This window comes from Tachyglossus aculeatus, chromosome 5 (genome assembly GCF_015852505.1).
Source record: "Tachyglossus aculeatus isolate mTacAcu1 chromosome 5, mTacAcu1.pri, whole genome shotgun sequence".
NCBI lineage: Eukaryota > Metazoa > Chordata > Mammalia > Monotremata > Tachyglossidae > Tachyglossus > Tachyglossus aculeatus.
Genome location: NC_052070.1, coordinates 90,285,780 through 90,312,350, shown reverse-complemented (window position 1 = coordinate 90,312,350; position 26,571 = coordinate 90,285,780). Strand labels below are relative to the sequence as shown.

The window sequence follows — 26,571 nt, the reverse complement described above, 5'->3', positions numbered from 1 at the left end:
TGAGAGAACCAGGTTTCAGTGATGGCGAGAAGGAGCAATGCCTGGATCAGGAACAGGTCACGGATGGAGGGAACTTTCCCATGATGGAGTGGGTGTTCCAAAGGCCATACTTGACTGAAGCTGTTGGTCAGGGATGGGAAGAAGAGATGGAAGTGAGCTGATGGGGGCGGGTGCAGGGAAAGGACGGGGATGGAGCAGCTGAGGAGATGCCACAAAGATGCCATAAGGAGTGGGGAGAGGTTAGATGGGGGGGGTTAGGGGAAGAGGTGTCTTGAGACTCATTATTTCCATCACCCATTATTTTCCTCTTTTGCAAAAAAAAAAGCACATATTGCCTTAAAATCTGATCCACGCCATTTATCAAAAACTAGAAAAAAAATCCTGGAGGCACAAATACTGATCTTCATATACCTAACATCCACCTTCATTTTTGCTTTAATAATGTTGTGTGTTTTTAATGACCTTTTTTCTATCTTTAAGCTAATACTCAATACCCAGGATGAACATTCCCTGTGTTCCTGAACTGCTGTTCTTATGAACCAGAGACTGGAATGCGAAAACCAAAGATTTCATATTGTGATGTCCACTGCAGTACATTTACTTTTCTCTTCTGGCCAGTTGTTGATGCATGACTATATTCCTTTACCTGAGAAGACATGAGCGCCCTGTAGTGAAACTACATTTTTTGATCCACTAAGCTGGATTCCAAATCTTTCTCCAGGAATTTTTACCTTCAGTTCTGGAGTGACCTAGATTTTCTTGGACTGTTTGGAAGCACTTGTTTGGTTGGCCACCATCCAGTCCTTCCTGAAAGGACTAAATTTTTTGTTAGAACTGTCTCTTACTGTATGCTGCTTTTTTTTTCTTTTTGATTTTGGAAGTACGTTTTCTGGCCCACAAATAGGTCCATGAGTTTGTGTAATCTTATTGGAAGGAACTGTAGGTCATTTAAACATTCTGCATCATTTTTTCCCTAAAGTCTAATTTCAAATCTAGAAACAGAATAAATCTGCAGTCATGCCTAATTTCTTAAATCTTCCATTGCCATGTCTCCTCTATTAACCTAGCTGAACAATTCTTAGTCTGAGCTTTAACTAGAAGACATAAATAAGTGGAATGGGTTGATCTTTATTCCATCTGAACGATTTTAAGGTTATTTCAGGGACAAAGAAGAAGTCCAAAGCAATTGGTAAGTTAGCCAACAAGACTGCATGGACTTTGTTTCAAATTATTTTAAAGAAAACTTTATGTAAAGGTGTCTTCAGCCATTGGGTCTGGCTTGACAAAGGAATGAATCTGGATCTAAATTTGGCTTTCTGGCTAATTTAGCTCCTTGAATGCTGGAGCTGTATTCTATGTCTTTATTGTACAGTCAATCAGTTTTCGCCCTACTACCTTACCTCCCTGATCTCCTACTACAGCCCAACCCATAAACTTTGTTTCTCTAGTGTGGCAGCTTGTTCACTGTGTCCAATCTCACCTATCATTGCTGACCGTTTCCCACCTCCTACCCCTAGTCTGGAACTCCCTCCTCCTCCATATATGACCAACCATTACTTTCCCCATCTACAAATCATTATTAAGGTCACAGCTCCTTCAAGAGGTCTTCACCGAATAAGCCCCAGCCCCCTCTTCTTCTGAGTCATCTGTGCACTTGGTTTTGTACCCTTTGAGTATTTGTTATTTATCCCACCCTTAGCCCCACAGCACACACTTACATATCTATAAATTATTTATTTACATTAATGTGTCTCCCCCTCTAGACTGTATGCTCGTTATAATAATAATAATAATGGCATTTATTAAGCACTTACTATGTACAAAGCACTGTTCTAAGCACTGGGGAGGTTACAAGGTGATTAGGTTGTCCCACGGGGGCTCACAGTGTTAATCCTCATTTTACAGATGAGGTAACTGGGGCACAGAGAAGTTAAGTGACTTGCCCAAAGTCACAGAGCTGGCAATTGGCGGAGTCAGGATTTGAACCCATGACCTCTGACTCCAAAGCCCGTGCTCTTTCCACTGAGCCACGCTGCTTCTCTTCTCTTCTCTTATGGGCAGGGAATGTGTCTACGAACTCTGTTGCATTGCCCTCTCCCAAGTCTTTGGTACATCACTTTGCACACAGTAAGTGCTCAATAAATGCCATTGATTGATACTCTCCCATACTCCCTAAATACATTTCACTGGTCCTGGATTCTTGGTGGACACCAATTTCTGCTGATTTGGTTTTTCATCCTGATGTTATCCATTATTCCTTCCTCGCCATTATTGCTCCCCACTAAGGGAGTTTTGTTAATGCCCATTTTGGGATTGATGCCCTGAGACAATCAGCCTAAGGCCAATGACTTGACTACCTTTCCCCAAAAGTTATCTAAGCCCATGATCGAAAAGGTTCCAGTACGTGTAACCCACACATTCAACTGAGTCAGCTGTATCCTATCCAACACATCTCTTCATTGCAGGATCCTCAGTTACTTCAACTGCATGCAGGAAAAGCAGAACAGGGTGTGGAAAGGAATACAAATCTGGTCTAACATAATTACCATTCTGTTGCCCTATTTTCAAAGCCTCTATCCACCGGGGATTTAACCTTTAAAGTGTACGTTAATTTCATGGCAAAGTACGTTTAATAAAAGGCAAAGACCTGAATTCTGATTCCTTGTCTCCAGGATTCAGAAGAAAAGGGAACTGAATTGTTCCATTTGATCATAGACTTATGCAGACATTAAGACAAGTGCAATTGTGTCTGATTCTCTTGGATGCCCCAGGCCTTCCTCATATGACCTGCTTTTAGATGTTTTATTACATGTGTTTTTAGGCCACAAGGTATATAAGACACTGGAGAAGCAGCATGGCTCAGTGGAAAGAGCACGAGCTTTGGAGTCAGAGGTCATGGGTTCAAATCCCAGCTCTGCCAATTGTCAGCTGTGTGACTTTGAGCAAGTCACTTAACTTCTCTGTGCCTCAGTTACCTCATCTGTAAAATGGGGATGAAGACTGTGAGCCCCCTGTGGGAAAACCTGATCAACTTGTAACCTCCCCAGTGCTTAGAACAGTGCTTTGCACATAGTAAGTGCTTAATAAATGCCATTATTATTATTAATAGAAAATATCTGAATTATACAAGAACACAGGAGAAAAGATGTTGAAAAGCAGTCAGCTGGAAAAGTACTCTTTAAGCCAGACATGAGAAAACACTCATAGACCTTTCAGATGTAAACACAGCATCTTTTATTAATGGACTTCACTTTAAGTCTAGCTGGAACCAGACAGGATTTGATGTCAGCATGCACATGCCATACAATGACAAAAGAAAGGGTAAGGCAAAAGCCCTGTTACCCTACTCTAAGAAATTAAGTGTCTAAGATTTTGCACTGTGAATGCTTCATAAATGCAGTTTGAGGATGATGGTGAAAGCAATAACATTTTTAAAAAGGGCACCGAGAAGGAAATTCTAAGGCACATCCAGTTCTACAAAGCAAGAGTTTCTTCCTTGTGAAACCTCAAGTAAAGGAAAATCTGCACTGTGGCACTGATCGATTTTGATGCTGCTTGAGTGTGACCAAGTATTCTCTTCTAATGATGTGTCCTGTAACCAAAAGGCTGCAAAGCCAGAAGGACATCCTCTATCTCCCTAAATGAGTTTTAGTCCTTACACTGTGAGCCTCAAGTGGGACAGGGACTGTGTCCAACCTGATTAACTTGTACCTAATCCAGCACTTAGAATAGTAAGCACTTAAATATAATAACAACAGTAATGATGATAATAATAACAACCACCAACACGAACACCAAAACTCAGAGTGAAAGCATGCCGACTGCCTAGGACAGAACTAAGTCTGCTTTAAACATTTTCATTTGCCATTGAATTTTACACACAATTGATGGGCACAAAAAGTCAAAGAAAATGACAATATTAAAAGCTTGTACAGGACAGCTTTCTTCTCTGAGTTGCTAGTTCAATTGTTCATGTGCAATATTTTCCATGGCAGGTAACCAAACACCCCATTAGCACCCTCAGATTAAGCATACCAAATTCCTCCTGGCTCCCATATGCTTCAAAATCTGGGCCTCGCTGTTCCCAAACGGTAGCAGGGAGTGATTCCAGAGCCCTCCTCTGACATTTGTTTGGCAGGAGGTATTTTAGCTGGACATCAATTAAATTCATTACTTTTGCATGTCTGTTTGTGTACATGGTAAACTGTCCTAAAAGACGCACAGTGGGGTTACCAAAATTATAATGAAATGGCAGAAAGTTATTGGTGAGGGCCAGATTTTTGGACATTGCTCCTTTATTATACACTTCTTACAGAAATAGCATGCTCTCAGACAAACTAATCATTGATTAGTCTGTAAACTTGTTGTAGGCAGGGAATGTATACACTAACTTTGTTATCTTGTACTTTCCCAAACACTTAGTATAGTGGTCTGCCCACAGGAAGCTCAGAAGGAATATAACTACTCATATTAATATCTGTCCCTGAGACTATAAGCTCCTTATGGGCAGGGAATGTGTGTACCAACTCTGTTATATTGTACTCAACCAAGCACTTAGTACAGTACTCTAGACCCAATAAGAGCTCAATAAATACCACTGATTTATTGATTTGGCTCTTAAATGTCAGATTAGGTTAAGGTTAACATGCTTCCTTTAATGTAAAAAGGTTTCAGACTGTAAACCTGGAGCTGACATCATCAACAGTTTTTTCTTAGAGCTTTTCAGGAATTAAATTGCATATAAAACTTCACTCCCAAAGGAAGAATCAGGAAGCCCTGTATACTTTTAGCAAATCTAATCTAATTGTACTGTATTTACCTCAATGTTATGCACAGTCCTTGGCACAAAGTAAGTGCTTAACAAAAAACCACAATAACTACTGGGAGTAAGTCAAGGCCTAATAAATCAGTAGGGACATCCAGTCAATTACTAATCAAACCGGATTTCACAGGCCGATTTGCTTCAAATCTTAAGGCAATTCTACACAGGGAGAAACATATCCAACATTTAATATAATGTTGAGCCTCTAATATGTCTATACTTTATTGCAGCACTTCGTGACTAAATAGCTGGCTACAGACACTCTGATAATTTAGTAATTAAAGACTTAAATTGAACAAGAATAACAAAAAGGAGGCCACAAAAGATCCACATAAAATTATGTGATTCACACACTGCTAGCATTTTTTTTTACACTTTGTAAGCTGTATTTGCACCCTTGTGGCCATGCTAACAATAGTAAAATACTAGTTTAAAAGAAAGGAATACAATATGGAGGGACTGGGGGGAGGGAAAGGGGATAGGGGGTCTTGACAGTGTGATGCAGAATTGAACATTCAGTATGTCAAATGCTTCAAATCCCTTTAATATGATTAAAATCTAATTCAGGATTAATTGAGAAAAACTAAGAGGTGAAGATCCATTTGTGCAGGTGAACACTTTTATCTGGGGGTAATGTGAATAGGAAGGCAGCAAGAAGGAACCAGAGAAACAAAGAAAGAATGATTCAATGAATAAACTGGCATCCCCATGTTTACACCAAGAGGAAACCTAACCAGGCCAACCCAAGAGGGATATCCAAAAATTAGCTGTTAGCAGCTATTTCACAATGTTCAGAAATTCATTCATTCATTCATTCATTCAATCGTATTTATTGAGCACTTACTATGTGCAGAGCACTGTACTAAGCACTTGGGAAGTGCCAATCGGCAATAGAGATGGTCCCTACCCAACAATGGGCTCACAGTCTAGAAGGGGGAGACAGACAACAAAACAAGTAGACAGGTGACGATACCATCAGGATAAATAGAATTATAGCTATATACGCATCATTAATAAAATAGAGTAATAAATATGTACAAGTATAAACAAGTACTGTGGGGAGGGGAAGAAGGTAGGGTTGAGGGAGGGAGAGGGGGCAATGGGGAGGGGTGGAGGAGGAGAGGAAAAGGTGGGCTCAGTGTGGGAAGGCCTCCTGAAGGAGGTGAGCTCTCAGTGGGCTTTGAAGGGAGAAAGAGAGCTAGTTTGGTAGATGTGTGGAGGGAGGGCATTCCAGGCCAGAGGTAGGACGTGGGTTAGTGGTCGATGGCTGGACAGACGAGAATGAGGCATAGTGAGGAGGTTAGAAGCAGAGGAGCAGAGTATGTGGGCTGGGCTGTAGAAGGAGAGAAGGGAGGTGAGGTAGGAGGGAGCGAGGTGATGGAGAGCTTTGAAGCCAAGAGTGAGGAGTTTTTGCTTCATTCGAACATTGATAAGCAACCACTGGAGATTTTTGAGGAGGGGAGTGACATCGCCAGGGCATTTCTATAGAAAGAATCCGGGCAGCAGAGTGAAGTATAGACTGAAGCGGGGAGAGACAGGAGGATGGGAGATCAGAAAGGAGGCTGATGCAGTAATCCAATCGGGATAGAATGAGAGATTGAACCAGCGAGGTAGCAGTTTGGATGGAGAGGAACGGGCAGATCTCGGCAATGTTGTGGAGGTGAGACTGGCAGGTTTTGGTGACAGATTGGATGTGTGGGGTGAATGAGAAAGCGAAGTTGAGGATGTCACCAAGGTTGCGGGCTTGTGAGATGGGAAGGATGGTAGTGCCATCCACAGTGATGGGAAAGTCAAGGGAGAGGACAGGGTTTTGGGAGGAAGATAAGGAGGTCAATCTTGGACATGCTGAGTTTTAGATGGTGGGCAGACATCCAGAAATTAATTAAATTGACTACAGTTGCAATTCACCACTAAAAACTGACTGGCTTCAAGAAAATACCTTATGCTTCCAGCATATGCTGTTCAATACAGGTCTTTCACTCAAAGAATCTCTCAAAAAGAGATTTTACACTCCTTGAGAACAGGAAAGTCTTACTTTCACTGTATTTTCCTATGAACCTGATAATGCTCTGCACACAGCAGACACTCAGTAAACATTAATCAATGAAAAGCAAATTTGTATGACTGATGTGATCAAAGGCTGACTAAAAGGTGTTTTTTTTTTCAGAATGAAAAAAAAAAAACCCTAAATCAGTTAGTCAATCCTATTCATTGAGCGCTTACTGCGTGCAGAGCACTATACTGTTTGGGAGAGTACAATAGAGACACATTCCCTGCCCAATGAATGTGTTGACTCCGCCCACTCCTCCAATCAGAATCAACAGCATTTATTGAGTATCAACTCCATGCAATGTGTGATCATTATGGCAATGGTAAATAATACTGGTTTCCTAACCCCTTTTATGTGGGCTCGTCATTTTATTAAAGAATAATTACTGGTTGTGGGGGTTGATTTGGACAACAAGCGGGTGTCTTTATCTGCAGGCCTTTTACTGGATTTTGGCTCTAGTTACATATTAAAATGTTTCTTCGGTGATAGAATGCTCCTGCTGAAATACTAAATAGAATGTCCTACAGCTCTCTAGAGCCAGGCAAGTGTGGTCACAATCAGGATTATTCAAGGAAGGAGCCCAGATCTTCTGGATTACCAGGAAAACTTTGATTTCAACTGCATGCATACACAGTTCCCTTTTGGTTCCTGAAAGGGATTCACATAATTACCATATTAGCACCTCTATTAGGAAGGGGGTAAAAATTCTTAAACTCTGTTTTCGGGAACAGGTCAGTTTATTCTGTTCCAAAATTGTGGCCTGAAATGTGGTGTTCACAAGGGTTGAAAACTAATAAGACTTGTGAATATTAAAAGTGCAAGAATTTGGTAAGAGGTCAGGGAAGAAAGAGAGTGCTCACCGTACAGGTGGGACAAAGGCAGAAGAGGTTGGGAGTGAGGGAAAGGAGAAAGTAGTAAAGGAAAGAGGAAGAGCTAGGGGAAAGTGGAGAGGGGGGAGTACAGACCCCAAGGAGGAGAAGGATGTACCCCTTCCTTCCTGTCTCCCACTGCTACCCACTTTCTTCTGTCAAAGAAGCTAGAGGACCAACTGGTCATTATCACCACCAGTGTCTCCAATGCTTATGGTACTTTAGTTGATAGTTGAAAGTGTTTTTATGCCTCCCCCATTGGAGGGTAACTTCCTTATGGGCAGGGAACATGGCACTTTTTTATTCTGTACTTCTCAAGTGCCTACTGTAGTGCAACACACCAAGTGGGTACTCAGTAAAGACTACACCTTACTACTGGATGGCAGCTTGCAACAGCAGGAGTCATTCATGTGGTGGCTGCTACCAATAACAAATGGAAGTAGTGGACAGTCATGGTTGACTGGATAAGCCCCAAACTGGTCTTAGACTAGAAATTTTATTTCTATTACAGCTCTAGTAGCAGTTACAGTTAGGGCTTATAGCACAATTATGACTACATTGCTGAAGAAAACCTCCCTTTTCTTCAGCAGTGACAACAGCTGCTACTGATATCATCACCACAGTAGCCAACTGGTTCTCTCCAGCCTCAACTGAGGCATTGAAAAAGTCCTACCTATTTTTGCCTGTCAGGTGGCAGGCAAACCACCAAAAAGCTAATTACCCTGTATAACATGAGGCATCTGGGCACCTTCACCGAATGGATCTTCTTCAAAAGAGAAGTATGGGCTCTGAATTGGACTGTCAACTCCTCAAGGGCAGGGAATATTCTTGTTCCTGTTGTATTCTCTGAAGTATTAAGTGCATTCAGGGAGCACTCATAAATACCAATGACTGACTGAATTCAAAGAAGTTGAAACATTTAGGCCAAACTGGCATCCTTTTAAAGGCACAGAGATTCTTGAAAGGGAGGACTCCTGTTTTTTTTATTTAGAAATTCCTCACCCCCTCCCCAACTATCACCATTTCTAGATTTCTTAGAGCTCTTTTCCCCCCCGTTACCTCAGCCAAATACATGAAAGATTCATCCTGGCTTCGGAACTACATGCTGGTGACCCAAAGCCAAGCAGAAACTGGATGAAATATTATGCTTCATTCCTAACTAATCATAATGCTGCTTATTTGGCATTGAGGGATGGAAACATCAAGTGAAAGGGCAATCTCAATCTGCTTATGTCACACCGAGGTTGGAGGCTATTAATCAGTGGGATTCCAAAGTCTGGCTTGATATGGATATGCAGCTATTAAACTCTTGATCTGTCTGGGTTGAAAGCAACTCCACTGGAAAGATGGCTTTTCAGGAAACAGCAGCTTTGCTTCATGTCACCTCAAAAACAAGGAGTCTAAACTTTTAGACTTGAGAAAGTTTTAACTAGTTAATGTCACCAAAGGACCCATCTTGGTTTGAATAGAGTGTGATGACCTCCTTGAAATCTGGGATTTTTCTGGAAGGCTATCTGGCCGTGAGTCTCATAGATGCACACTCTTTTTTTCAAAATTCCCAATATTTTGCAGCCAAAAATGCAATCACTTAGAGCAATGTGTTTCACTGGATGTGGTCTCTTTCCAAAATAAATGTGGTTCAGCTTCCCAAAGTGGCCAGTAGGAGCTTATCCCACACAAAGACATACCTACATATTTTCACCATTTTTGAGCTTGAGCTTGTTTCATCCATTATGTAACCTTCCACACTTCTTTGGTAGGAGGGGCCAAGAAAAGTTGAACTTGGTCCCCTAGCAACTGGTTTCAGATAATATTCTCTGCCAAGACACAAATACAAACCTCCTGCTGCTATTTTCTCTGTGTGCCTGATGGCATGCAGAGGGTCCAACCAGGCAGGTTTCTCATTATGAGCACTCACTACTTTTTCACTGAAAATGAGAGCCTTTCAAAATTTTAGTTGCATGCCCTGCAAAAAAAGGCCATCCAAATTATCCTTCTTTCAAATTATTCTAAAAGTCTGCTTTATGCCAGTAAAACACAATACATCTATTGAAGCTTCTCATGCCAATCAATTGCATTTATTGCAATTATTTCATTGTGTGCAGAGAATCGTACTCAATGCTTGGGAGACTAAAATATAACAGAGTTGGTAGACACATTCCCTTCCCACAATAAGCTTACAGTCTAGAGGGGGAGACAAACATTAATATAAATCACAGACATGCACACAAATGCTGTGAGGCTGAGGGAGGAGTGAATAAAGGGTGAAAATCCAAGTGCAAGGGTAACATAGAAGGGACTGGGAGAAGAGGAAATGAGGACATAGTCAAGGAAGGCTTCTTGGAAGATGTGTGTCTACTTTAAGTGTGCCTTGGAATTATGGCTAAACACCTACCAATACCAGCACAATAATAATCAAGCAAGTTAGTGGGTTGTACAATACAGGAACCTCACTCCACTATTCCAAATACGCTCTTCCACACTAGAAGAAAATCAGCAGCTGAAGCTCCTACCTTTGCTTAGGTTTGTAAGCAACAACATTGGTAGAGAAACTTAAAATTGTAAAGTTGTTGAGGATGACAATCCTCAGACCTGAGACTTCAGCTGGAAAAGCTACCTGAAGAAGTTGGTTACAGTGATTGTGATTTACATAGTGCCACTTGCACTTTCTTGTTCCTGCTGGGGCCCAGAGAGCAATATCCAAATCGGTATGCTAGGGTTCAACATATTGCAAAGTGCATGTAAAGGTTTTTATGAGCAGGATCCACTAAACCCGCTGTTGGGTAGGGACTGTCTCTATGTGTTGCCGACTTGTACTTCCCAAGTGCTTAGTACAGTGCTCTGCACACAGTAAGCGCTCAATAAATACGATTGACTGATTGACTATAGCACATGGTTCTGACACTATCACAGGACCACAAACCTAAGGATGGTTGCCAAGGTAGTCATTGCAGTCTTTGTTGTCCATGGTAGGCAATACTAATAATAATAATAATAAATTGTTGTAGTTAAGTGCTCACTATGTGTCAGACACTGTACTAAGTGCTAGGGTAGATACAAGAGTCAATCAATTGTATTTTTTGAGCGCTTACTGGCTGTAGAGCACAATACTAAGTGCTTGGGAGAGTACAATCCAGCAATAAACAGACATATTCCCTGCCCACCACAAGTTTATAGATGATCAGGTTGGACACAGTCCCTGTCCCACATAGGGCTCACATTTTATAGATGAGGTCACTGAAGCACAGAGAAGTTAAGTGACTTGCCCAAGGTCACACAGAAGACAAGTGGTGAAATTGGGATTAGAATCCAGGCCCTTCTGACTTCCAGGCCTGTGCTCTATCCACTAGACCATGCTGCAGCTATTTTTGAGGACTACTGTGGGATTGATGCATCCACCTCGTAAAGTATCCCATGTGGTTCTTTGGTCAGAAACCTTCACTTTTAATGGCAAAGCTCCAGCAGACATATCCCCACTTTCAGAACTTGAACTAGCACTCAGAGCCCAGGGTTCCCTAAATTGGGTTCTTTCCAGTGGAACTACAACAGGCCTGACATTTTTTTAAGTTGGAGCTGTGGTGGCAGCTAAAAGTAGAGACAATTCTCCTTTGGAATGAAACAAAATTGTTTTAAAACTCTATGAGGATGGCAGGACTTGCCAAAACTGAGCTTTTCTGTGGGTTCAACAACATATTCTCATAGTGCTCTGATTAAAAGCTTGAATACCCATTGGAAAGGCACTACACGACTAGAGACAATTTTCCAAAACCAGTGTCTAGCAACACAAGTGGTCACTGCACATGTGCTCCAACATCAGTTCCAGGCATATAAAAGCCCAGAGAGTTTGAGAACACCTACCCAAAAACTAGTATATTCATGTCTCCCAGAATATGTGCTTTCACTGTGTGTTTGGCTAGAATGTTATTAGGAAAACAGGGAGCATTCTTCCAATACCTCTAGTCTGTCTGAATAGAGTGTAGTGTGATGTTTGATGCCGAATTGCACTTTCCAAGTGCTTAGCACAGTGCTCTGCACACAGTAAGCACTCAATAAATAGGACTGAATGAATGAACTAATGTTGGAAGTAATGGGAGAAGCTGCAGTAGTGTGAGCCTCTGCCTGTCCCTTCTCTACCAGACAGGAGCCCTTCTGCATGGGAGGTAAACAACTTGGCCTCCACATCACTGAGATGTCCCATCAGCCCCTGCTCTGCTCCACCACAGCAGGAAGAATTACAGATATAGTGAGGCCTTTTAAGCCTTTAGAAAATTGGGAAGGCAAAGGTTATGGCCTCAATATTTGGGAGTGTTGGGCTCAGAACTGCAAGGAGCTCGAAACTCTGCTCCTCTAGTCACAAAACTCTGTCACTGTTTTCATTTTTGTTGTTATCCTTAATTTATGCTGCCTCTGTATAACTGTTGTACCAAACTCCTTGCTGATTTCCCTGCCTTTCATCCTTTTCCCACTCTATTTTTACTACAAGCTGCTGTGTGGACAATATTGTCAAACCATCACTCATCTCACATCTTCCCTCTTCTCAAATAACTCTAATAGTTTCCCATTTCCCTCTGCATCAAGCAAAAACTTCTGATGATCAGCTTCAAGACGCTTTACCACCTCTCCCCAACTTTCACATCAATCAATCGATCATGTTCATTGAGAACTTACTGTGTGTAGAGCACTTGAGAAAGTATATTACAACAAAGTTGGAGGATGCAATTCCCTGCCCACAAGCCACCAGCCAGTTCTAACACACATAATTATACCACTCCTCAGTAGAGTATAATAGAGTATAATCAATATTTTTAAGATATTTGTTAAGTGCTTGGCCTAGTGGATACAGCATGTACAGGGAGTCAGAAGGACTTGGGTTCTAATCCTGGATCTGCCAGTTGTCTGCTGTCTGAACTTGGGCAGTCACAACTTCTCTGTGCTTCCATTCCCTCATCTGTAAAATGGGGATTAAGACTATGAGCCCCAGTCATGGGCCACTTTAAAACATGGACTGTGTCCAACCTGATTAACTTGTATCTACCCCTGCACTTAGTACACTGTCTGGCACACAGTAAGCACTTTTGTAAATGATATTTGTTAAGTGTGTACAGCACAGAAAAGTTAAGTGACTTGCCCAAAGTCACACAGCAGACAACTGCAGCACCTGGGATTAAAACTCTGGTCCTTCTCATGATCCCATTTGTATATGTTTTTAAGTCAGTCTCCTCAGTTAGAATGTAAGCTCTTCATGGACTGGGAATGTGTCTCATGCTTCTTTTTACACTTTCCTAAGCAATTAATATAGCACATCATCCTCAGTGTGCACTCAACAATACCTTTACTAAAAGTTCTATAGTGAAGAGACCAGTTCCACAAGTTCTGTTAGAGTATAAATTTAGAGAAGCAGCATGGAGTAGTGGACAGAGCATGGTCCTGAGGGTCAGAAGGTCATGGGTTCTAATCCCAGATCTGCCATTTGTTTGTTGTGTGGCCTTGGGCAAATCACTTAACTTCTCTGTGCCTCAGCTACCTTATCTGTAAAATGGAGATTAAGACTGTGAGCCCTATGAGGGACAGAGACTATGTCTAACCTGATTTGCTTGTATTCACCCCAGCATTTAGTACAGTGCCTGGCACATAGTAAGCACTTAACAAATACCATTATTATTGTAAGCTGCTTAGGAGCAATAATTGTGTCTATTACCTCTATTCATTCCCCAAAATGTTTAGTAAAGTGATCTGCAGTCTATAGAGCTCAATAAATAATATTGATTGAAATGGGTGTTATGACTGATGAGAGACTCCATTTGTCAATAAGATGAACCATTGATTGGTCTATTGATTGGACCAATCAATGGTGTTAATTACTGTGTGCAGTGCATTGTACTGAGCACTTAGAATACAATACAGTAGAGTTGATAGACATGTCCTAAAGGAGCTTTTGTTCTAGTGGAGGAACTAATGTTAGCATTGTTGGTGTGGGCTAAATGTTGGGTCTCAAGGTTTGTGTCAATCTTGACCTAGAATTCAGTTGGTTGGGTTAAAGTGGATTTTTTTCCAAAAAAATAAAGAGATACCTGTACCATGCATATGTGGCCACTGAGTATTTAATGTATCACAATTTGGTTGAAACTAAATATATGTCTATTTTACCTAATAAGCCATATGGATCTCCTGGATAAACCAATTACAAAGTTATAGCATTGCCATTTGCTTCTTTAAAATCCAAATCTTTGCCACATATAATAGGCAAAACCTCAAACAGCTCAATATGTAACACTGATCTCCAAACTTGACCATGTCCATTTGGCTAGTTAGCCTAGAAATAGTCTAAATATCAAAATGGAGTCAGACATCTGGATTCCATTGTCAACCAATGACTCACTGAGTGACTGTAACAAGTCCCTGCATCTCAGAGGTCTTCTAGTTAGAAAATAATTTTACCTACTTCCTAGAATGCCCCTTCTATGCCCAGATGCCTTGAGGATTCAGTTGCTCTCAGTGGAAGGGTGTCCTTATACATCCCACTGGGGTAAATTGATTCTTTGTGGCTACAGGTTCTAGCTCATATTGACATGATCTTTGGCTCAACCAGATAAGTTGAAATTTTGAATTTCCATTTTGCCCTTTACAGAATTACCACTCACAGAAAAGAGCAGAGAAGAGCTGGTTTGCCATTCACTGAAAAAAAAATATCAATGTGTCACCACGCAAGGAAAAAATGCACTCCAAGCTGAAACTGGGCCCTGAGTGCACAGTGAACCAGTGGAGGCCTGGAGAAGGGAAACAATGACTAACATTTAGCAGAGTGGTAAGTTTTACTGTAATTGAAAACAGTAGAAATGTGGCTGCTAAACCCCAAATCCAAAGCTGAACTCCAAGATATCTAGAGCAGAGTGGAGAAGTAACACACTCCTGCCTAAGGAGCGTCTCTCTCCCACAAACCTGGGGTCCAGCCAAAAGGCTCTTGGGGCCCCTCGTGGGCAGTCCCACTGAGCAATGTGCTGTCTGATTATTGTTCTGTTCTGACCATGGAGCTATATTTTGGAGCTTGGCCTCTCTTGGGGACCAAGAGTTCTTTATGAGGGAAGGAATATAAAGAGAAATACTACCTGCCAAATCCCAGAGGTAAAAAGCCACAAGCCCTTCAATCTAAAGGTAGGCAAACATTTCTTTAAACAATTTATCTTGGTAAATTGTAGATTTAAAAAAAAAAAAGACAACCAACCTCTGGGTGTTCAAAAGAAAAGGGTTAAAAAGGGAACCAGAGAAAAACTTAGCTCCCAGGGTTATTGTGAGTTTATTGTATAAAATTTCAATACACTCAGCTGCAACAAAGAAACATGGGAAAACTCTTCTGAAATGAGGCGCAAGAACACTAAGCAGAGCAGTGTTGGCTAGGTGATAGCATATGGCTCATATCCATGTTTTTCCCCCACAAGGATTAGCATGTACTTTTGTCAAACTACAGTCAACCCTAGATTATTCAGTTTAAACACTTCCTTGGTGAAAGCATGCTGGAAAGTTAGAATATTCAGCACAGATTTTGTTAACATTTCAATCATGCAATGTATATATTTTTCAATGCTTTGTTTACCCCCTTGATTTCTTCCCATTATTGTCAAATCATCAAAAAGAGAAGAGTATATACTAATTTGGACACACTGCATTCTGAATTCTGTTTTGGCAGTATAACCTTTAGGTCCCTCTGTAAATTGTGTTTACACTGTCTTCTGTAAAGCTAAATCTTACCAGCTTCTCTCCAATTCACAGAACCTTTGTATTCCTGGCTTCAGATACTGATCTCAATGGGAGGCCTAGCAAAATTCATAATTAAGCCAGTTTTCCTGGCAGGGGAGAAGGAGAAAGGAGGGGGGGAGAATGAATAAGGGAGAAAGAGAATGAATGAAAATAGTTATGGCTTTGAAGTATTCAGAATTCATGTTCTATCCAAGTTAGACATCACAATGAGTTATCAAATCAAACTTGAAATAATATTAAAATAATTCAGGAAAGCAATAATAATCATCACCACCACCATCAATTTGGTATTTGTTAAGTGCTAATTGTAACTGTGCCAAGCATTATACTAAGAGCTGGGGTAAATTCAGAGTCATTAGATCAGACACAGTCCCTGTTTCATATGGGCTGAGAATCTAAGGAGGAGGGAGAACAAGTATTTAATCCCCATACTGGAAACTTGCTATGGGCAGGGAACACGTTGGCTGAGTGTCAGCTAATTCTGTTGTATCAAACTCTCCCAAGCACTTAAAACAGTGCTCTGGACATATTAAGTGTTCAAATACCATTGCCTGATTGAGAACACAAGCCCAGAGAAGTTAAGTGATTTATCCAGTATCACACAGCAGGCAAGTGGCAGAGTCTGGATTAGAACACCAGACCTCTGACTCCCAGGCCAGTGCTCTTTCCACTAAGCCATGCTACTTCTCCCAGTATTAGTTGAAAGGAGACTATGTTTTTTTTTTTAACTACTTACTATGTGCCAAGCACTGAACTAAGGCACTGGGCACAAGCAACTCAGCATGGACATAGCCCATGGGGCCCACTGTTTCATCCCATTTTAAAGATGAGGTAACTGAGGCACAGAGAGGTTAAGGGACTTGCCCAAGCCACACAGCAGACAAGTGGTGGAGCAGGATTAAACCCAGGTCCTTCTGACTTTCAGGCCTAGGCTCTATCCATTAAGCAACACTGTTTCTCATGATGAAATACAATGAAATACAATGAAAGACCAGGGGACTGAGATTAAATATTTCTTTAGTGTCCCAAGTCTTCCTACTTGAATCTTTAGTCCTAAACAGCCATAAGCATAAAGAAGATATGTAACATTTCTAGTTTTCAGTGTGTCTATCTGAAAAACCAGAGAACCCAATCTGTTTTAATTCAGAAGCAGTACAGCCTACAGGAGAGATAATGGGCCCAGGAGGCAGAGGACCTGGGTTCTAATCCCAGGGGCTCCACCACTTGTCCACTGTGTGACCTCCGGCACTTCACTTCGTCCCTCAGTTACCTCAACTTTAAAATGGGGATTAAGACAGTGAGCCCTATGTGGGACAGAGACTGTGTCAAACCTGATTATCTTGTATCTACCCCAGCACTCAGTACAGTGCCTGACACATAGCAAGTGCTTAACAAATACCAAAAACAAAAATAATTATGCTTGAGATTGTAATAATTACAAGATTTTTTCACTAAATCAAACCCACATCCATTTTAAGAATCAATAATTTGGTTCAACAAGGAAATACTTCCTTTCCTTATTACAAAATCACTTCTATTTTCAAAATAGGTGTCATCTTAATATTTCTATTGAAATGTTAGTATCACACTTGATTTCCATTTTCCATCTAATTTGCTTTTACTACTTGAGACAATTAGAAATTTTACAGAAATTCCAGTTCTTTGCTGTAGGTATGAAAAAAAGAATCCAAATTAATGAGATTTTTCTAATTTCATCTGCAGCTTGTTCCCATTGCCTTGTTTGGGCTCCATGACTGAGGTTAGCCCCAGGAGGCTTCCACCATGGAGCCCCATTTGTGGGGCCTCTGCTGCTGCAGGGTGCTGCCAGACTGCCACCATGTTTCCTCCTGTCCTGGCCAATCGATCAATCAATCTCATTTATTGAGTGCTTATTGTTTGCATAGCACTGTACTGAGGACTTGGGAGACTACAATATAAGAGTGGGTAGACATATTCCCTGCCCACAATACCCTGCTTCTTCCCCTCCCTGGCTCCAAACCATGGTCTGAGCTGAGCTCCCTGGCATTGGGAGGGAGATCCAAGCCAAGTAGTCGTCCAAGGTGGGCTCCGCAGTGAGGAGAGGGGGCTCTGACCTGCCACTACCCTAGAGCTGACACCGCCTCTCCCCTTCCCATCCCCTGGCACTTGGGGCACACCCCGTGGGCCTGAGTCACTGCCACCTCAGAGCACCTCTGTAATAATGTGCAGGTAGGTACCTCCATACCCACACATGGTGCCCCTATCCCTGGTCCCTACCAGTCCCGGGGGCTGGCTCCACTGTCAGACCTGTCCTAGAAACCCAGTACCAGTGCCCTCTTCCTAAACACACTGCAACACTGAGAAAATAATAATAATAATTATGGTATTTGTCAAGTGCTTACTATGTGCCAGGAAGTACACTAAGTGCTGGGGAGGATACATGCAAATCAGGATGGATACAGCCCCTGTCTCAAATGAGACTCACAGTCTTAATCCCCATTTTAAGGATGAGGTAACTGAGGCCCAGAGAAGTGAAGTGACTTGCCCAAGGCCACGCGGCAGGCAAGTGGCAAAGTAAAAATTAGAACCCATGACCTTCTGACTCCAAGGCCCATGCTCTATTTACTCCACCAAGTTGCTTCTCCTATGCCATGGCATGTTCGCCAGCCCCTTCCCTGGTATGCAGTCCTTCCAGCCCCTGCCCCAACACACCGTGGTATTGACACTAGCCCCCCTTATTTCCCCAATGCTTTGATATTTCAGGGTGCTCCCTAGCCCATCCCCCAGGTCATGTGGCTCCAAGATGGTGGATCGGGCCACGGGGCGGAGATAAATGAACTGTTGGAGGAGACCTAGGAGCAATGAAGGAGTACCACTGGAGACCAAGGGATGCCAACTTGCTGCTCAACCATCAACAAGAAGCCATGGAACTGGACTGACAATATAGGGACTAAGTATGATTTGCTCCCATGGGAGCATCTTTGGGAGGGCCAAGGGGAGCTGATGGTGTCAGCTAGGGGTGGGCTTGTGCAACTAGAAAGAAGAGTTAAAACACCACCTGTTTAAGTGGCCCATGCTCAGCACCTGGACCGGCAGTCTGGACCCAAGAGTGCTGACACTTCCTGGGAAGAAGTGGGATTAAAGGTGCCTGAGTTGGAGCAAACTGTTGTTTGCATAGAAAACTCTCTGTTTTCTATGCTACACTTCTCTGGAAGTGGTAGCAGTTTCAATAAATTATAATTTCTTTCAAATTTTATAGTAGCATAAATATGTCACATTGCAGTATTTTTTTATTATGTCTGACTTCAGCAAGTTGTCCCGTGCTTCTAAAATGGAGTTCAAATTCAATATAATGTACCACCTCATTATGTCTTAATTCTGTCTCCTACTAAGTATAAACATGTGCCAAAAATGCAAAGTTGACTAAAGCTGGGCTTTAGTACTGACGTGATTTAACAAAATCTTTTTGTCCTTACTAAGTGCTTCACAAATAGAGAATGAATTAGAATCCAACCCATCAAGGAACTACCTTGATTTTAATATCTAAGTGTGACATTAAAATTCAAAAGCGTCAATATGCAAGAAAGCTAAAAGGAAAACTTTATAATGGAATATCCCTGGTTATGTTTCTTCAATATATCATCACTAGGTGAATACACAGACAACTGAATTCCATTCAGTGATAAACTCCTAGGGAGCAGGGACCAGGTATTATCCTTTTTAGGTAATGGGAAGAGGAGAAAGGAAGATGCTAAAGAAGGAAGAGGAAAATGAGGAAGAGGACTATGAAGAAGAGGAAAATAAGGACGAGGAAGACTTTAGGCCAGAGTCTAAAATAAGTACTGAATTACTCATTTGGGCAGCTTTATGAAGCAGATTGACTGGAAAGCCTACTCAATCCTCCTCTTCCCTTTGGAAACACAGAGCAAGCCCTTATATTCAAACAGTGAAATTACAAATTTGCACTGAAAAACTGAATTTCAAATGATTGTTCAATTACACACTTACCCACAGTGTCACATGGCTCATCTTTGTGTACACAGAAATCTGTCCTAAAAAAGAAATATTAAGTGTCAGGTTGTTGAAAAATAAAATCTAGAGAAGAACATGATAGAATGACAGTAATTTTATTACCAGAAGTTAATATTTAGTGCTAATGTGATTGCCACCATGTTGCATTTTAATAGTCTGAAACAAAAAACAGCTGTATCAATTGTCATAATACAATAAAAATAATAATAATGCAACAATGACCTAAAGGTCTTGGAAACATAACCAAATGGCAGGCATTATTCTACCTGTGTATAGCAAGGGATATGGAGGCCCCAAATCACCAAGAAACTCCTTATCCAAGCTAGACAGAGGATCTGACTCAGTTCTATACTTCAGACCATTAGTGGTGATTGCCAATCCCTCACCCAAATGGATATATCCTGTTTCTGTAACAACATAAGAGAAGAGAAGGAGTCGTATTACGATCAAAGGTCTTTTCTATTAGCTGAAAAGGAAAAAGCCAAGAGGAAGAATCAGTCAGTGGAGAACCTCCTGAGGAGAGCTATAAGTCTTCCAAAATTTTCCTCTGCATCAGAAATATACAGGCTCACCTCATTGTTTGAAGCTGACTGAACAATAAGGTTTTCCCTTTGAGGAGGACTTTACCCTCAAGGCAGAAGAGAATGATTAAGACGGTACGTTTCATCCATGTGGGACATGGACAAGGCACTTAGTACAGTGCCTGGAACACAGTAAATTCTTAGCTAATACCATAACAAAAATTGATGTGCGACAGGCCACCTCACACCGGCCAGATTGTCCTTCACTTTGCTATTACATTTGCAGAGTCTGTCTCTACATGTAGCTATCCAATCTTCCCAGTGCTTCTACTCTTAGAAAAAAAAATCAACCAAAATAGGCTTTGAAATTAATTCTTTTGTTTTGTTGGCTTAAAGCCCCCCAAGTTAAGGTCACTTTATAGCACCTGCTCGAGTAGCCCTGCTGCCCTCTGCAAAAAGGATTGGAACAGTTTGGTCAAGGTGGAATGCCACTTTGGGACATTTTGCCTCCATTAGTTTCTTTAAAAAGATACTGGCTTTCTCAGTTTGGCGTTCCACTTCTGTTCATATATCATGTACTGGCTAGGGAATAGAATTCAGAGGCAGTATTCACTTCTATGAAGGTTTTGTATCATTGGCTGTATCTTCCCCTCCAGACTTGTTGTGGGCGGGGAATGTGTCTACCAACTCTGCCATATTGTACTCTCTCAAGCGCTTAGTACAATGCTCTGCACAGCATAAGCACACAATAAATATGATTGATTGATTAGCTTTGGTCATTTGTCAGTATACTAGACTGCAGGTGGTACAGAAACTCATTCTTCTTTAGACTTTATTGGACTTTGATACCTTGTTGATTGCATAAAACAATAATTGTAGTATTTATTCAGCGCTTACTAGGTGCCAAACACATACTAAGTGCTGGGGTTGACATAAGATAATCAGGTCAGACATAGCCCCAAATAGAAAGGAGAACAAGTATTGAATCCCCATTTTACAGATGAGGAAACTGGGGCAAAGAGAAGTTAAGCAACTTGCCCAAGAGCACACAGAAGGCAAGTGGCAGAGTGGGGATTAGAATCCAGGTCCTCTGATTCCCAGGCCTGTGTTCTTTCCACCAGGCCATTCTGTGTCCCCATATTAGCATACTTTCTTGTGAATATGATTCCTGAGTACATTCATCAGCACATAGCAAATTTTGGGTGACTTTCAGGACTTCTGAATCTGCCTGAATCTTACTGATTTTGAAGAATTTTCCACAATATTTAAAGTTCTAATATTTACAATATTTAAATTACAATATTTACAATACTTACAATATTTAATATTCTAAGCCCTCAATTCTTTGCTAGCGAGGGACATGACCTGGCAACATGAAAAATTATTATTTAAAAGATTTCTATTGGCCATTTTGTGTTCACTTTAAAGTCCCTGTTGGAATAACCCAGAATGTTTATGCTCAGATCTTGAATTACATGGAGGAATAAATGGGACAGGTATGTTAAAGTATGTTAGGTTCAGATTGAAGGTTTCGCTGCTGGCGAAAGTCTAAACACCATGCCAACCTCGTTCACTTCTAGTTTATCCTTTCCTGCCTTAACTCAGCCCTCTCCTCTGCCAGACAAAACTATTTCTCCTCTCTTATTGACACCCATGTCCATCACCCCCGTCAGCTCTTCCGTACATTCAATTCCCTTCTCAGGCCCCCGGTTCCTCCCCCTCCTCCTTCCCTCACCCCCAACGATCTGGCCTCCTACTTCATTAACAAAATTAAACCCATCAGGTCCGACCTCCCCAAAGTCACTCCCTGACCTTCTCCAACCCCCCGGCTCTCAACACTCTCTGCTACTCTCCCATCCTTCCCAGCAGTATCCTCAGAGGAGCTCTCCTCCCTTCTCTCAAGTGCAACTCCGGCCACCTGTGCTTCTGACCCCATTCCCTCTCATCTCTTGAAATCTCTCGCTCCATCCCTTCTCCCCTCCTTAACTTCCATCTTCAACCGCTCACTCTCCACCGGTTCCTTCCCCTCTGCCTTCAAATATGCCCATGTCTCTCCCATCCTAAAAGAACCCTCTCTTGACCCCACCTCACCTTCTAGTTATCACCCCATATCCCTCCTCCCATTCCTTTCCAAACTCCTTGAACGAGCTGTCTACACGCGCTGCCTCAAATTCCTCAACACCAACTCTCTCCTCGACCCCCTCCAGTCTGGCTTCCGTCCCCTACATTCCACAGAAACTGCCCTCTCAAAGGTCACCAATGACCTCCTGCTTGCCAAATCCAATGGCTCATACTCTATCCTAATCCTCCTCGACCTCTCAGCTGCCTTCGACACTGTGGACCACCCCCTTCTCCTCAACACGCTATCCGACCTTGGCTTCACAGACTCCGTCCTCTCCTGGTTCTCCTCTTATCTCTCCAGTCATTCATTCTCAGTCTCTTTTGCAGGTTCCTCCTCCCACTCCCATCCCCTTACTGGGGGGGTTCCCCAAGGTTCAGTGCTTGGTCCCCTTCTGTTCTCAGTCTACACTCACTCCCTTGGTGACCTCATTCGCTCCCACGGCTTCAACTATCATCTCTATGCTGATGACACCCAGATCTACATCTCTGCCCCTGCTCTCTCCCCCTCTCTCCAGGCTCGCATCTCCTCCTGCCTTCAGGACATCTCCATATGGATGTCTGCCCGCCACCTAAAACTTAACATGTCGAAGACTGAACTCCTTGTCTTCCTTCCCAAACCCTGCCCTCTCCCTGAATTTCCCATCTCTGTTGACGGCACCACCATCCTTCCCGTCTCACAAGCCCGCAACGTTGGTATCATCCTCGACTCTGCTCTCTCATTCACCCCTCACATCCAAGCCATCACCAAAACCTGCCGGTCTCAGCTCCGCAACATTGCCAAGATCCGCCCTTTCCTCTCCATCCAAACCGCTACCCTGCTCGTTCAAGCTCTCATCCTATCCCGTCTGGACTACTGCATCAGCCTTATCAATCAATCAATCAATCGTATTTATTGAGCGCTTACTATGTCCAGAGCACTGTACTAAGCGCTTGGGAAGTACAAATTGGCAACATATAGAGACAGTCCCTACCCAACAGTGGGCTCACAGTCTAAAAGGGGGAGACAGAGAACAAAACCAAACATACTAACAAAATAAAATATATAGAATAGATATGTACAAATAAAATAAATAAATAGAGTAATAAATATGTACAAACATATATACATATGTACAGGTGCTGTGGGGAAGGGAAGGAGGTAAGATGCGGGGGATGGAGAGGGGGACGAGGGGGAGAGGAAGGAAGGGGCTCCATCTGGGAAGGCCTCCTGGAGGAGGTGAGCTCTCAGCAGAGCCTTGAAGGGAGGAGAGAAGCCTTCTCTCTCATCTCCCATCCTCGTGTCTCTCCCCTCTTCAATCCATACTTCGTGCTGCTGCCCGGATTGTCTTTGTCCAGAAACGCTCTGGGCATGTTACTCCCCTCCTCAAAAATCTCCAGTGGCTACCAATCAATCTGCGCATCAGGCAGAAACTCCTCACCCTGCTTCAAGGCTCTCCATCACCTCGCCCCCTCCTACCTCACCTCCCTTCTCTCCTTCTACAGCGCAGCCCGCACCCTCCGCTCCTCTGCCGCTAATCTCCTCACCGTGCCTCGTTCTCACCTGTCTCGCCAGCCCATCCGCCAAGCTAGCTCTCTTCCTCCCTTCAAGGCCCTACTGAGAGCTCACCTCCTCCAGGAGGCCTTCCCAGACTGAGCCCCTTCCTTCCTCTCCCCCTCGCCCACCTTTCCATCCCCCCCATCTTACCTCCTTCCCTTCCCCACAGCACCTGTATATATGTATATATGTTTGTACATATTTATTACTCTATTTATTTTACTTGTACATATCTATTCTATTTATTTTATTTTGTTAGTATGTTTGGTTTTGTTCTCTGTCTCCCCCTTCTAGACTGTGAGCCCGCTGTTGGGTAGGGACTGTCTCTATATGTTGCCAACTTGTACTTCCCAAGCGCTTAGTACAGTGCTCTGCACACAGTAAGTGCTCAATAAATATGATTGATTGATTGATTGATCTTCTCTTTATTTTTCTCTTCAGAGTAGAATTTTCAAATAGAATTTAAGTGCTTACTATGTGCCAGGCATTGTACTGGTGAAGAAACTGGCTAATCAGGTTGAACACAGTCCATGACCCACACAGGACTCAGTCTTAATTCTCATTTTGTAGATGAGGTAACTGAGGCACAGAGAACTTAAGTGACTTGCCCAAGGTCACACAGTACACAAGTGGCAGAGCCAGGATTTGAACCCAGGTCCTCTGTCTCCCAGGCCCATTATCTCTCCTGTTGGCCATGCTGTTTCTCTACTATCTAATGATAACAATGTTCCTCAAAATCCTGCTAGGGGAAAATTATTCCATTTTTGAAGGGCAGGTGATACCTCAGTTTTAGAAATGCTGCAAGGAGACCTGTTTAGAAAAACTGCTAGCGACTTGACACACTCTAATTTGGAGGTGAGGAAATAAAGATGTGGCTTGTTTAATAATAATGATGATGGTATTTGTTAAGCACTTACTACGTGCTGAGTGCTGTACTGGGGTAGACACAAGATAATCAGGTCCCAGTTGGGCTCACAATCTAATCAGAAGGGAGAACAGGTACTGAATCCCCATTTCGAAAATGAGGGAACCAAGACATAGATAAGTGAAGTAATTTGCCCAAGGTTACACAGCAGGCAAGTGGCAGAACTAGTATTAAAACTCAGGTCTTACTTCCAGGCCCACGCTCTTTTCACTAGGCCAGGTTGCTTCTCTTTACAGGAGAACAGAGAAAGGACAGCTCTTGCAAGACTATAAGAGATTAAGCACAAGTCATAAAGACAGGCATCAGCAAAGGAAGCTAGATGAGAAGGATGGGAAAAACCATAACAGATGAGAAACACAAACAGAAAGAGCTACAACGCCAAGATATTTCATTTCATTCCAGGCCAGCATTACCTTATCTGACACTTTAGAGATCAAACTTTTAAAGACAAACAGATAATTGTTGTCAATGAACCTGGCACAAGGTGCTGTGTGAGAACTGCTTGGTGTCAGCTGGATAGTTTATTTACAGACTTATTATGCTAATTAGCTGGCAACACCAAGTGTGACTTTCCTTCTGACACCAGATAACTACCCTATTAAGAGGTTGGCAAGATGCCATCACTAGAAAAGCAGGACAGAATGCTGTGCTTCTACTTCTCGTATTCTCCAGTCTCACGACTGAGAAGTCTGGTGATCTCTTCTAATTCAACATGCTGGCAGGCTACAGACCGACTTCACTGGTGGCAAATTTCTCTGGAATAGTGAAGCAGGTCCATTCAGGTCATTGCTGAGCACAGTTTTTTTTAAATGATATTTGTTAAGCACTAGCTCTGTGCCAGTGACTGTACCAAGGACTGGGGTAGATACAGGGTTGGACACAGACCATGTTCCACATGAAGCTCAGTCTTAATCCCCATTTTACAGATGAGGTAACTGAGGCACAGAGAAGTTAAGTGACTGGCCCAAGGTCACACAGCAGACAAGTGGGATTAGAACACCAGTCCTCTGACTCCCAGGCCCATGATCTTTCCACTAGGCTGTGCTATTTTCCTCAGGGGCCTGAGGACTTATGCTCTGGCTAATAGAGTCTTAGAAGAGCAAGCCAAAAGCAGCACCCTTCCCTTGGCTTTTCCAATCTATTCCAGTTCTTTCCTCATAGGGACGGCTTGGAAAGAAAGTTTTGCTGCCAGAAAAATGATCCCTACGAAGAGGAATTTTTCTAGATGCTTGTCTGTCTATTTCACAGGAAAAAAAAAGTCTGGGAAGGTTTATCAAATGCCTAACCTCCCAAATCAGTATTCAGTCACAAAACCAGCTTGAAGCTATCGGTGTTTTTCCTTCCACAGGGGTGGAAACCTTACTAGCACTGAGCAGCCACATCATCAACAAAAATTAATTAAATAATAATGATAACAATGGTATTTGTTAAGCGCTTGCTCTAGGCCAAGCACTGTTCTACCCCCTGGGTGCACAGGTATGTACTACCCCCCAAGGCAACAGAGTAGATTTTGATAACTTTTTTTACAGTATGTTAAGAGCTTACTATGTGTCAATGTCCGAAGTGTTGGGGTAGGTATAAATTAGTTACGTTGGACATAGTCCTGCACAGGGCTCAGGGTCTTAGTGGGGAGAACAGGTATTTAATCATCATTTTACAGATAGGAAAAACTGAGGCACAGAGAAGGTAAGTGATTTGCCCAAGGTCACACAGTCACACAGCAACCAACTGGCAGAGCTGGAATTAGAACCCTGGTCCTTTGACTCCCAGGCCCTTGCTCTTTCCACTGGTCCAAGCTGCTTCCCTAGCTTGATATCTTGATGTTTGAGTTTCAACATTCAGGTGCTGCCTATACTATGGAATTAGAATGTGATAGACCTTGCAAAGTGTTTCACATTAATAAATAAAAGGTATTTATTAAGTGCTTATTAGGCGCTAAACACTTTGCAAAGCACCTGGGAGA

General features: G+C 42.4%; 1 protein-coding gene across 1 annotated transcript in view; it reads right to left on the bottom strand.

The window, feature by feature from the left end:
• Positions 1 to 26,571, bottom strand: part of ADAMTS17 (ADAM metallopeptidase with thrombospondin type 1 motif 17) — a 389,768-nt gene that overhangs the window by 286,538 nt on the left and 76,659 nt on the right. The window contains exon 7 of the mRNA XM_038746936.1: positions 19,484 to 19,527. Within this exon, the coding sequence (XP_038602864.1) occupies positions 19,484 to 19,527 (44 nt within the window). The remainder of the gene's footprint in view (positions 1 to 19,483; positions 19,528 to 26,571) is intronic.